Source organism: Mustela erminea, chromosome X (assembly GCF_009829155.1).
Source record: "Mustela erminea isolate mMusErm1 chromosome X, mMusErm1.Pri, whole genome shotgun sequence".
NCBI lineage: Eukaryota > Metazoa > Chordata > Mammalia > Carnivora > Mustelidae > Mustela > Mustela erminea.
Window position 1 is genome coordinate 27,928,240 of NC_045635.1, and position 13,601 is coordinate 27,941,840.

Here is a 13,601-nt window from a genome sequence, read left to right on the forward strand (position 1 = left end):
CTCTCTAAGCTTTCCTTCTCCAATCCCTCATGTGTCCTTCTTGGTATTATCTCTCAAATTAACTAATAGCACCTAAGTCCTTGACTCAGGGATTACTTTTGGTTGGTATCAACCTTCAGCAGGCACTGCAGGATCAATGGAGATAAAAAGTGACATGTGATTTTTTACCTCCAAACTCGCTTTTTTTTTTCTCATATTCTCAATCTTGTTTATGAGAAATAGCTATCCAGTCACCTGAATCAGAAACCTAGATGCTCTCCTAGATTTTTCATTTTCACTGTACCTATCACCATTGCCCTTGTGTTCAGCTGACCTAAAAATACCACTCCTTCCTTGGTCTCACCACCTGAAACCTCCCTATCTTTTAGACCACTTACTCTCCACGGTCACTGCAGAGGTAATATAAGCTGATACAGCACTGCTCCTCTTCTTTCCCCCTTACATTCTTTTAAAATATTTACTTTTGGGCAGCTGGGTGGCTCAGTGGGTTAAAGCCTCTGCCTTCAACTCAGGTCATGATCCTGGGTCCTGGGATCAAGCCCCACATCTGGCTCTCTGCTTAGAGAGCCTGCTTCCCTTCCTCTCTCTCTGCCTAATTGTGATCTCTATCAAATAAATAAATAAAATCTTTAAAAATATTTACTTATTTACTTATTGAGAGAGAGAGAGCGAGCGAGCAAATGAGCATGAGCAGAAAGGATAGAGGGAGAGGGAGAGACAATCTCCAGCAGATTCCACACTGAGTGCTGATCCCGAATTGGGGTTCGATCTCACAACCCTGAGATCACGGCCTGAGTCAGAGTCAAGATGTCAGAGTCAGAGACAAGAGTCGGATGCTCAGCCAACAGTACCACCCAGGTGGCCCTTCCTCCTGACATTCTAAACCCTTCGGTGTTCTCTGAGTGCATGCTTATAGACCAGGCTGTTTGAGAAGCATTGGTTTCCCTCAGTCATCTTGCTGATGCCTACTTATTCAGGTCTACCTTCAACACTCCCCGACCTGTACCTTACACTCAGGCAAAACCTAATGGTTTGCATATGTGCATGATAACCAGCCTCATGCTTCCAATTTTTTGCATGTGTATGTCTACCTGTCTGGGATTACCCTCCTACACCCACCCATTTGGCTATCTCCCGTTCTGATTTTAAAATGTTCACAGGGCTGCCTTCATGGCTCAGTCAGTAGAGCATGCAGGTCTTGATCTCAGGGTTTTGAGTTCGAGCCCCATACTGGGTGTCGAGATTACTTTTAAAAAATGTTTTGAATCTTAAAAAAAAAAAATCAGTCATTCACAGTGAATTTTCTTTAGAAAAGCTACCCCAAATGTCTTCCTGTGCTGATCCACACAGGTCTACACTGTTTTTCTGTGTTTTCAAGTCCTCTGTGGTAACTTTTAACACAATTTTTTTTGCATCTTTTTTTTTTAGATTTTATTTATTTATTTGACAGAGAGAGATCACAAGTAAGCAGAGAGGCAGGCAGAGAGAGAGGAAGGGAAGCAGGCTCCCTGCTGAGCAGAGAACCTGATGAAGGACTCGATCCCAGGACCCTGAGATCATGACCTGAGCCGACGGCAGCGGCTTAACCCACTGAGCCACCCAGGCACCCCTTTTTTTTTTGCATCTTATAAGGATATTGTTGTTATTATGTTCTGAACACACTAAGATATCAGTGAATTTTGCTTAACTGCTCACTGTCTATGAGTAATGGAGAGAAAAATTTCCTACTGATTAGCTAACCTTAGAACACTGTCTCACATGTTAGAGATACATGAAAAAGTGGATACGAAACTAAACTCCATTATAATGTATTTGTTCTTTTTGACAAGTAATCCATTCCTGATTTAGTAGAGTATATACAAAACACTATTTGATTTGGAATAATATGTTATTTTCTCTTAATTTTGATTGAAAACGTTCAGAAAACACATGGTATAATTTTTGCATATGAAAATTCTTCTGTTATACATAAATTAAAGCTCTTTAGTGTTACTTGGGAAGCATAAAGAGTATCTAGAGTACTAAGAGAATCACACATATGACTAACAGATTACACATGACTGTAATATGTATGCACATGTTGAGAACGGTGGAAGGGATGCCTGGATGGCTCAGTCAGTTAAGCCTCTGCATTTGGGTCAGATCCTAGGGTCTTGGGTTCAAGCCCTATAGCTAGCTCCCTATTCAGCCTGGGGTGGGAGGGGCTTCCGCTTCTCCCTCTTCCCCTTCTCCCTACTTGTGCTCTCATGTTTCTCTCTCTCAAATAAATAATTCTTTGAGAGAGAGAGAGAGAGAGAGAGAGGTGAGGTGGGGGAGAGGGAGAAAGGGAAAGAAGGAGAAAGAGATGAGGATACCTACACATACCAGTTAATTTGGGTAGGGAAAAGAATCCTGTGGTCAAATAAGATCTGATTTTGAATTGTTAATCTATTTACAGCTTGTGGACTTAAGCATTTTACTGTATTTGGTATATCTCTGTTTCCTGTTAAAACTCACCCTTTATAATGTTTCTGTAAGATAAAATGATAGAAGACACATGTAAATAATGTACTCATGTCTGGCACATGGCAATTTCTAAAACCTGGAAGCTGAGCTAATATTTAAAGTATTCTTTTTTTTTTCCTGAGACACCTGCAAGTATTTGTTAGGTATTTATGCAAATCAGTTTAAAAAGATTTTTTACTCTTATGGCCATACCTCTTCATGTAGCTCTCTCCACCGAGAATTAAATGTCTCAAGTTCCTCATTGATCAGTTCATCCATGACTCCACCATCTGTTAGGGTCTGTGCCAATATGCGAATTTGATTCGGGTTATCCTCTGAATGTTGCATCAAATTTTCAAGTGACTGAAACACATTTGCAATAATTACTATTTCCCTTCTTTTTCTAAATATACTGAATTAACACAAAATGCTCAGTATCTTCTTATTTACATATCATTAAGTTAAAAACAATTTAAAGCAGTATTGAATTGAGACAATAAAACATCAAAGACCATTGTTACTTAAAAAAATACAATGTTTCTCCATGTGTATCCTCATGAGCTTGTGGCAGGACTGTGGAATGGGCCACTTAAAAATTATCCACAACCTCATTCTTCTTTGAGGTCCTCTACTCTTAAACCTGGGAAGGTAAAATACTTAATATTCTTAATACTTAATAATACTTTAAAATACTTAAATATTCTCTTATATCTAGTGGTGGCTAAGTGACATAACTCTAAAAACGATATGTAGGTAGAAATTCAAGAGCAGAGTTTCCCTTCCTAAATTAAAAAGAAAAAAAAAAGATACAACCTCTAGAAGAAATCGTGCCCTTCATAATTTTTCCCCACACACATAGCTTGTAAGTGGAGCAGCCATCTTTGGACAGAAAAGCAATAAAGAGGAGCCTGAAGTCCTTTAGTCTGATCATTTAATAGGATAAGTGCATCACTGCACCCTTTGTTCTGGCCACCATCCTTCTACTAATGCACTGTGTGTGCTTCAACTTTTTTTGGAAGATGCATCACATTGCTGATTGACAAGGAATGCACGGTCAGTTAACATCCCTGAATAGGACAAGGCCAAAATTATAGTTCACCTGAGACCAGTCTCATTGTTCTCTGATAACTCTTCAGGTTTTACAATCCTCTTGAGAAAATAAGGAAGTTGGATATATGATGTTTAGGTTTCTACTATAACACTCTAGAATCTTAATACTATCTGAAGAGGCATTTTACATTTTCTTTGCATCTTAATTTACGTAGGTTATTTTAGCATATTTACACAGGGGTTGCATTGCAAATGGCCCTATATACAATACAGATGGCAAAACTACATATTCATTATACACAAAGGGTTAACCAAATGTACAATAAAATGTATAGAACAGAAATGATTATTGTGAGAAGTTCACATAAATCAAAAGTTTACACCTGCCAATTCCTTTAAATTTTACTTTTTAAACGTCTTCAAGATAAAACCCGAAAATGTATTAAGATTCTGTAGTACCAAAATGTATGAACATTTTAAAGATACATTCCTAATATCAGAGCATGCACATTTAATACCTCACAGCATTCCGTAAAGTATAAATTTATGCTTTTAAATAATCTAAAATTATGTTTCAATTCAATAAATGTAGCTTTAAACTGAAAGTAATGGTTTATATGATCATCCTGTGTAGCTCTGCTCTGAAGGAGCAAAACAGTACCTTCACACTGTCTGTGTGTCTCTGGTGGATTTAAATAGGTAAAGAAATGTGTCAACGTAGAACTTTGTAATATAGAAAAAGGCAGATGTCCTCTGGAAAAGGTTATTTAAATCGTCTTTACAAACTTGAGACTAGAAGGGTTACAGAAGAAACAAAGGTTTCATCCAAAGCACCAGAGCCAGGAGAGGCAGGGCAACCACACTCTCTGTACTGTTTCCCCGGCAGCTCTTTTCTACTTGGTCCTGGGCATCCATGACATGAATTATTATCATTTCGATTAAGTCACAACTTACATCAAGCACCTCGGAGATTTCCTCAGCTCCCCCAGGAATATTTTCAGTGGTTTTCAGTTTGAATTCTACTTCATTAAGCCACTTGTTTGCCTTCTCCAAGTATGACAATAACTCATGCCAGCACGCCCAAACTTCCTAAGAAAGAAATACATATTGCATATGAAATATATGATAGGAGTGACTGTGGGGTTTTGGGATTTTCATTTTTAAAGCTCTAAAAATTGAACATGTTTATTTTATACTGTTCACATTTCCTTTGCAGTAGATAACTGAAAAAACAACTAGTCATGTTGATCAGCTAATGCGTTTATAATTACTAATCATTAAGGAAACATCTTTCTATAAAAATTAATTAAAGAGTCAGTGATTTACTTTTATAAATAAAAATCTCATCAACATTACCATCTGTAAAATAAAAAAAGCATACACAAAAATGCATATATAGAGATCTAACCTGCAAAACCTTAAACATGACCAGTTTTCTGTGAGCTCCTTTAAACTTTATTATATGCATGTAATATGATAGCTAACATTAAAGCAAGATTTAGCTACACAGCTCTTTTCATTAAACATTATATCATATAATTTTTCTGTATTACTAAGAAGATATATCTTTGGGACGCCTAGGTGGCTCAGTAGGTTAAGCCTCTGCCTTCAGCTCAGGTCATGATCTCAGGGTCCTGGGATTGAGCCTTGCATTGGGCTTACTGCTCAGCCGAGAGCCTGCTTCTTCCTCTCTCTCTGTCTACCTCTATGCCTAGTTGTGATCTCTCTCTGTCAAATAAATAAATAAGATCTTTAAAAAACGGAAGATATATCTTTAATGAAAATCTAAATTTCCATATAAGTGGCTGTATTATTCTTTTCTTAACAGTCAAAACTTATTGGGTAGTTAGCCTATTTTTGGTTTTGTTTGCTAATAAATTTATGGTGAATATCACCATGAATATAGACTTTTTTTCCATATTTCAAATTATTTCCTTGAGGCATATTAGGAAGAATATGACTCATAACTATGGATATGACTATTTTAAAATGGCTTTTGATATGTATTAAAAATGATTACTGTAATACACAAACATAGTCATATATAAAAAAGCAAAACTTTAATATTACAACCAGAAAATACAAAAGAGTATTTTATAAACTTGAGATGAAAAAGGATATCTTAAATAAGATATTTTGTAAAAAACAACACAAAACAAAAACAACCTTCCCAAAAAACCTGAATAAATTTGTTTACAGTAGAGTTAAACCATTCTATTTATCAAAAGATACCCATAAAGAAATTGAAAACCACCCTAAAAACTTGAAGAAAACAATTGCAAAATTTCTAACAGATGAGTAAAAACGGAATGTCCCCAAGCCAATTAAAAGGTAAAGGGACATCCCAATGGAAAATGAATGGAAACCCTAAACCACCATTTCAAAGAAAAAGATATATGCATATCCAACAAATATATGAAAATATGTTCAATCTCATTAGCAGTCAGGGAAATGTAAGTCAAGATTACATGGTATTTGTACCAGGTTGACTGACACAAATGAGAAATTTCATAATTCTAAGTGTAAAAGAAGGTACACATTAACAAAAATTTGTATTTATTGTTGGTGGCTGTGTCTACTAAAATGACTGTTTTGGAAAACAATCCATCATTCTCAGTCAGGTGAATATACACATGCCCCACAATCCAGCAACTCCACTTTTGCATATATATCCTCAGAGAAACTGCTTTGTGTGGACAACAAAGACAGTTAAGAGAATGTTCATTTTAGCACTTTTGGTAATAACCAAAATTTTAAAAACAACCTTATGTCTGCTAACCAGAGAATGTAGAGACACACTGTACTACATTTAAACAGAGAACACAGAAGTAAAAATGCAAATTTCATCAAACAAAACAAACATGGATGAGTTTCTGACACAGAAATGCTGGGCAAAATGGACAAGCCCTGAAAACCCAAATATTAAGGTTATGATATTTCGTAATGCTCAAAACAAGTGAAATTGAGCAATACATTATTTAGGTATTCATTTGAGTGCGATAAAACATTTTTTTAAGCAAAGAAACAATAAAGGCAAATTGGGAAAAGAAAGTCTATTGGGAAAAAAGCAGGAAGATACGCTATAGGATATGAATACAAAAATGTTCATTTTCCATTAGATTTGATACTGTAAATATTGGACAAACCTATACATACAGTACTTCAATCACTACCACCTGCTACTCCCCATCCCACTACTCCTTCAATCACTATTCACCTGCTTCCTCCCCACTAAGGAAGGAAGTTTTATTGTAGGAGAAACCAAAAATTCTGTCAGATTTCCCATATTTTCACTTTGCCTATAGCCCTTGCAAATGACAGAAGACATTCCTTCTCTAAACTGATGAAAAGTATCAGTCTAACCTGTCTTGCCACCCTACAAATACCTGCTTAGTATTTCAGGTACAGTTTATTACAGAAAGTGAAATTAAGTATTTTGCTCTAAAAGGTGACAGAAATCTTAAATCTGGGTCATTTCCAGCTCCTGCTGGACTACAGGCTATCTTCCTTCTGGGCAAAGATCCCAGTGGGAAAATATAAATATCTCCTTAAATACCCCAGGGTACTTCAGATCTTTGAAGATAAGGAGATGTGATTGGTAATGTGTCTTATTAACTTTGGTGCAGATTGAGGTAATGAACTACCTTGCTGATTTAACTGTCAGGATGGATGGCCTCTTGTGTCCTCAATGCATCTGAAGGACACAGCTGAAGAGGCTGAATGCACTGGCTTTACAGGTCACCTCTGCAAAATAAAATGTTGTCTTGCCGTTTGAATTGGAGCTAAAAGCCACTTAGAATAACTGTTAAGCTTTGCAGTTTGGAACTCAAAACTACTTGGAAATCACAGAATTCACCATGGCTTTGAAGAGATGACAAAAGAAAAACGAAACTTCCATTCAAAATGGTCAGTGGAGCTGATGTGGCAATCCACCCACCACTGCTTTTGTGACACTGAAATGCTGGGTAAAACATAAAGGGCAACATTTAAGCTCATCAGGCTGCTCTGTGAAATATGAAAATCTTCCCAAAGCAGAAACAAAGAGGGAAGTTAAGTGCATGCAGAGGTTGGGAGGCAAAGCTTAACAAAACACTGGCATAGGGGCGCCTGGGTGGCTCAGTGGGTTAAGCCGCTGCCTTCGGCTCAGGTCATGATCTCAGGGTCCTGGGATCGAGTCCCACGTTGGGCTCTCTGCTCAGCAGGAAGCCTGATTCCTCCTCTCTCTCTCTTCCTGCCTCTCTGACTACTTGTAATCTCTCTCTGTCAAATAAATAATTAAAATCTTAAAAAAAAAAAAACACTGGCATATCAGAACAGGGTATATGACACACAAGCTAGGGTATTCAACACTAATTTGGGATGAAAAAAGGGGCACTGGCCTCACACATGGAAGAGCATAAAGTTGTGTCTCACCTCTCCTGGAAACAAGGTCTATAAAATCCCCCTCCACTCGAGTACAAGGAATTAGCAAGAAACCTGAGAATCCTTTGGATTTTAGTTGGAAAATAAGGATTCACCCACCAGAAACTGAAATGTAAGTTTATATTACACATGAGAGTAGAATGTAACATTTCTAGGACTCTGGTAGAAACATTAAAAACAAACAAGCAAAAAAAAAAAAACAAAACTCATGAGGACCCTCAGACAGCCCAGAGCAGAAAGGATTTCCAGTAAAAACAATTCCTACTACACGTGAACTCAGAAACAAAAAATCACAAGCCACGTGAGGAAATTTACTGCCATTTGAGGCAGTCAGTAGTTGTAATGAATGTAGAATCGACAACTTATAATCTAAAGATGACACAATGGTAGGGAATTTGATAATAAATAACTTTAGCTTGCTGTTAAAAGTTGCCAGTAAGATCTCTTTTTCTTGAGACTGACAAGTAGAGTTCATACTTAAGAGCTTAAGGCTAAGTTCCCTATATTCTATGTTTAAAACAAACAAACAAACTTCTACATGTTTTCACAAGCTGTGGTCTAAACAGAGGGAACTGGTGGGGATGGCAATGGGGGGATATGAAGAAAGAAAGACTGGAAAATGAGGCAATTTTTAAACAAAATTTACCTTTTAAAGTAAACTCTACACCCAACGTAGGACTTGAATTTACAATTCCGAGATCAAGAGTCATGTGCTCTGTTAACTGAATCAGTCAGGTGCCCTTGAAACAAATCTTTTTCTTAACTTTTTACTGTGTGTTTAGAGGAAACCCATCTGGTCCCTTTTCTTTAAAGGATCTAAAATAATACTGCTCATCAAATGGGTGGGTACATTCTGAAAGAGATGGTTGGCATGCATTACCTACTGAGCTGCTTGTATGGCCAAGGAAGAATCAAGGAGTTACGGGAGATGGGATGTGCCAGAGCTTGCTGGCTAAGCTGAAATATGGTGGAGAAATAAGACTTCAGGGCACCATGGAAGCATGGGTTTAAAAGATGTAACTTTCAGGAGAATGTGGTTTAAGCTTACTGGCCGGAGTCAGCCTGAAATTTTGTTGAATACTCCAAGGCACCATGAATGAATATAAGATCTTTTGGGGGGGCTCACAATCTATATGAATACAGATCCCCAAAGATCACATCAAGTCTACAGTGAACAAGCCAGATCAGTGGTGATAACCTATAGAATCTGGTGATGACATATTCATCATTATAGATGTCTATGGGTGTTAATAATAGGGTATAGCAACTGTGACCAGCAAAGAAAAGGGAGTTATGTGAAGGAAGTATTTTACCCTCATTATCATCCCTTAAACCAATACTACACAATCACTATCCAGAAACTGAATGGGAGAAGTGGACGCTTAAATCATTTTTTTTCGCACTCCCACCTTTGTATAAATTGCTGCAGCCACATATTAATCTAGACTAATGGAAGATGTTAACAAACTATGATATCAAAATTTAAATAACACTAAACTTTAATAACTAAAAATTAATGAAAAATCATGGGATCAGACAGCAATAGTGATTAGGAAGCCAATTACTAGGCAGAAAATGAGGGTTGACATTGGTGGTTACAGTTATTGGAAAATCAAAACTCTTTCATGCTCATTACTCATGGAGACTTCTCAACCAAACAGACTGCATAGGTTTAATTTGTTTAACAAAAAGAAGAAATAGAATCAGTTATGCAAAAGCAAAACATTACATAAAAGAAGAAAAAAATTTTCTAAATAACCAAGTAAAATCTTAAGAAATGGAAAACAAGGTCTTCAGAAAAATATAAAATCCTATCCAAATGTGTACATAGGCAGATGCATATATAGAAATGAGTATATTTAAACAGAAACGGTCAGTTGAGGAGATAATTTGAGAACTAGAAGACAAATTTCACAAAAATACAAAGAATCCAATACGCAGAGATAGATAAAAGGGAAACCTTTATATAATAACAAATGATGACAGATGGGAGCTACACTTGTGATGAGCTTAGCATAATGTACAGAGTTCTTTAATTACTACACTGTACACTTGAAAACAATATAACACTGTGTGTCAGCCATATTCAAAGAGAGAGAGAGAGAGAGAGAGAGAGAAAACAAAATCCATTGTATTAGTGCTAAGAGCTACAGAAAAAAAAAAAACAGGAAAGGAAGGGAAGAGATGATGCTATGGGTCCCAGGGAAGTCCAAACTAATTCATACTATCTTGTTACATGAGGGAGGGACTTTTTGTACCTATTTCAGGATATGTTTTCTAAAGAGACCTTTTATTTTCATATTAATACAGTTTTCAAGACTATTGAGCTATCCCTCTATTTCTCATCTGCAATCACACTTAAAATCTCTTCCATTTGTATTGAAATTATAAGGTCATACAGTCCCTTTTTAGTCCCTCTCCATTGGTTTGGAATATATATGAATTGTTTATCAATATATTCACTAAGATGACTCAATTCATGTCAGCAAAGGGGGCTTAATTTACTGCCCAGCTAGTGGGCAGTCTCTGATGGCTTCAGCTTTTGGTGCTAGGCAAAGTTTTGTGCTCCTCGACACAATCCTTACTGTTAGTAAATAGTATTTTTACATGAATTCTTTGTCAGCTATTTTCAGATAAACTAAGGAGTAAAGCATCTGGAAAAGATAAAGCAAGACCTAAATGGATACTTAAATATAATGTAAAATGCCCCCCCACAAAAAAGCTAGACAACATGTCTTGTGAAGCACCCTACAGGGCAGATTGATTCTTAACATTATCACAGAACATACTTCTCCACAAAGTAAATGTGGACTCTGATACTTATGATTTTATGCACATTAAAATGTATGAAAGAATTAAGACCAGTTTATATAAATCTTGGGAAAACTTATTTATAAGATTTTTGTAACCTAATAATAATAGTAATAAGGTAATAATAAGAATTAGAACTAGAACTGCTCACTAGGCAAAGTATTAAATAGAATAACTCATTTAATTTTCTCAGCACCCTATGGAATATGCATTTTTTTTGTCCATTTCACAGATAGGAAACACATTCATACAATGTAAGCAACAGGCCCAAAGTCACAAACTTCTAAGTGACTTTGTGAGGACACTCAGCCTAAGCTGTCTTAACACCAGTGTTCCTATTCTTTTTTTTTTTTTAAAGATTTTATTTATTTATTTGACAGAGAGAGATCACAAGTAGACAGAGAGGCAGAGAGAGAGAGAGGAGGAAGCAGGCTCCCTGCTGAGCAGAGAGCCCGATGCGGGACTCGATCCCAGGACCCTGAGATCACGACCTGAGCCAAAGGCAGTGGCTTAACCCACTGAGCCACCCAGGCGCCCCAGTGTTCCTATTCTTAATCACTGTGAGCCACATAGGTTCACAAACTGACACATAAGTAATAAAGATCAAGAAAAGCAACTGACTTCCAAGGTCTTGCATTTGCCATTGAGCCTGGTGCACAGCCATTGATAGTTGGTGGTGAGAGTGTCAAGTTCCTTTTTTAAGGCCTCTTGTGCTACAGGTGGAGCTTGAGCTATGACACTGTTGACGGACTCAGTCAGGAGTTTCACTTTGGCTTCTTTCTGCTGGGCCTCTTCTTTAGCTCTCTGAAAAACAAAGAGTGCTCTCTCACTTGACAGCAAGGCAATGGATTTACTTTGAAAATGCATTCCTGTATATCATATACTTTCTTCCTGATCCCTGTGAGATTAATAAAAATAAATCCAGTAGTGACTACAATCACTTCCATAAATTCAGATTTAGTTAAAACTTGAATTTGGAAGGAAAAATTATTATCAGAATGTAACAGCTGTTTCATCAGAATCCAGTGCAAAATAGCCAACATGTGGGTATGGGTTTGTGGTGTCCTCTCTCACCCTCTTTCATATATGTGTATGTGTGCATATGTACACACATACATGCCCACAGAGACATGTATATTAGACAAGCAAGAAACACGGATTTCTTTTCTTTTTTTTTGTTAAGGATTTTATTTATTTGACAGAGTGGGATCACAAGTAGACAGAGAGGCAGGCAGAGAGAGAGAGAGAGAGAGAGAGAGAGGAGGAAGCAGGCTCTCTGATGGGCAGAGAGCCTGATGTGGGGCTCTATCCGAGAACCCGGAGATCATGACCTGAGCTGGAGGCAGAGGCTTTAACCCACTGAGCCACCCAGGTGTCCCGAAACATGTATTTCAATACTAACAAAAATATCCCATATTCTAAAATTGAAATCATTTCTAAATTACTCGAATGAGTAATATTGAAATCAGTACAAATATCATTATTTAAATCAAAAGATAATTAATATAGAAAAGTCTTCATAATGTTACATCCAGGACCGTATTTTGAGAAAAGAAACTTCCATCCAGTAACCAAATAAGAGGAAGATGAGAAGAGCAGCCACTGAAAGGAAGGGGGCTCACCTGGTCCTCAGCTATGCCTTTGGTCTTCTCCCATAAAACATAAAGTGTTTCACAGAGTATCAGCATCAGACAAAGCCACTTTGTTACTACCACTGTGGATCATGACAACAATACCTCTATATTTCATGAGCCTGTGTTGTTTCTTTATCAATTATACCTTTAACCTCACTCTAGTCTTCCTTCGTTCTAAGACAGATTTATTAAGACACCCAATCACAGAGTTATTCCCAGTTACAGACAACATAATATCCAAAGCAAATCTCTTCAACTCTCCCTAAATCATCTAACAAAAACTCAGATCCTACAACAGGGTCTTTCTAATATGCTCTAACTCCTAAACCCCACAGTTCCCCAAAGTGTGTATTCTCCCTCACTGCCAGGAGTACTAAACCCAATTTGTTCAACTACATGAATCTTGCTGGAGGTCTTTAGCTGCAGGGTATTTATACTCCTCAACTTTTGATGTGCACATGTATCTCTCTCTCTCTCTCTCTTTCTCTCTCTCTCTCTCTCACACACACACACACACTCACTCACAATATGTCTTTCATTTGAGTTACTCCAAAGGCCAACCTTGAGATGGGCTTTCAAGCATAAGTAGTTTATGTGCCATGTAAAGCAAATACTGGTGTAGAAATTGATATTATAAAGGTATACTTATTCAGCTCAGCAACCAGTGTTGGTGACTAGAGATAAATCTTGCTGGGAAGCTCTGGGAAATACATCTCAGGGTTATCCCACTCAATGGTGAAGAAATGGGGTATTTATACATCATCTCCCACCATTGATTGAAGACTGGTAGAGGGATGTGAATTTCATAGTAGTGAAGCCTGACACTTAGGTGGGAAAAGTGGGACACAGGAACCACAGAAAGTCCTTACGTCAATAAATGTAGGTGCTGGCAGAGGGAAGCTGGGCCTACATGCAGTGTAGTAAAGTAAGGTGAGATGGGCAAGAAATAGACAAGGTCAGCTATAAAATGCCTTTGTATTTTTCAACAAAAGTACTCTATGCCTTTGGATTTATTCTCACAGTGCCTCAAAAGTATATAATATGATGGCAAATGCCAAGATATTTTAAATATTAAGTGATTACCTTCATGGATTTTGATGTAATTGATTAAAATTTTTAGCTCAAAATTCTTAAGTCTCTTTTTGGCATTACTGAACATAAGGTTTATTTCTACACAAACCATATTTTGACTATAGTAAT

General features: G+C 37.1%; 1 protein-coding gene across 5 annotated transcripts in view; it reads right to left on the bottom strand.

Annotated features, from left to right (window-relative positions):
• The window catches only part of DMD (dystrophin), a 2,094,983-nt gene that overhangs the window by 1,309,335 nt on the left and 772,047 nt on the right, over positions 1-13,601 (bottom strand). For all 5 annotated transcript variants that reach the window (XM_032330377.1, XM_032330378.1, XM_032330375.1 and 2 more), the window contains exons 27-29: positions 11,389-11,571; positions 4,489-4,623; positions 2,698-2,847 (exon numbers count right to left, since the gene is read on the bottom strand). In XM_032330377.1, the coding sequence (XP_032186268.1) occupies positions 2,698-2,847; positions 4,489-4,623; positions 11,389-11,571 (468 nt within the window). The remainder of the gene's footprint in view (positions 1-2,697; positions 2,848-4,488; positions 4,624-11,388; positions 11,572-13,601) is intronic.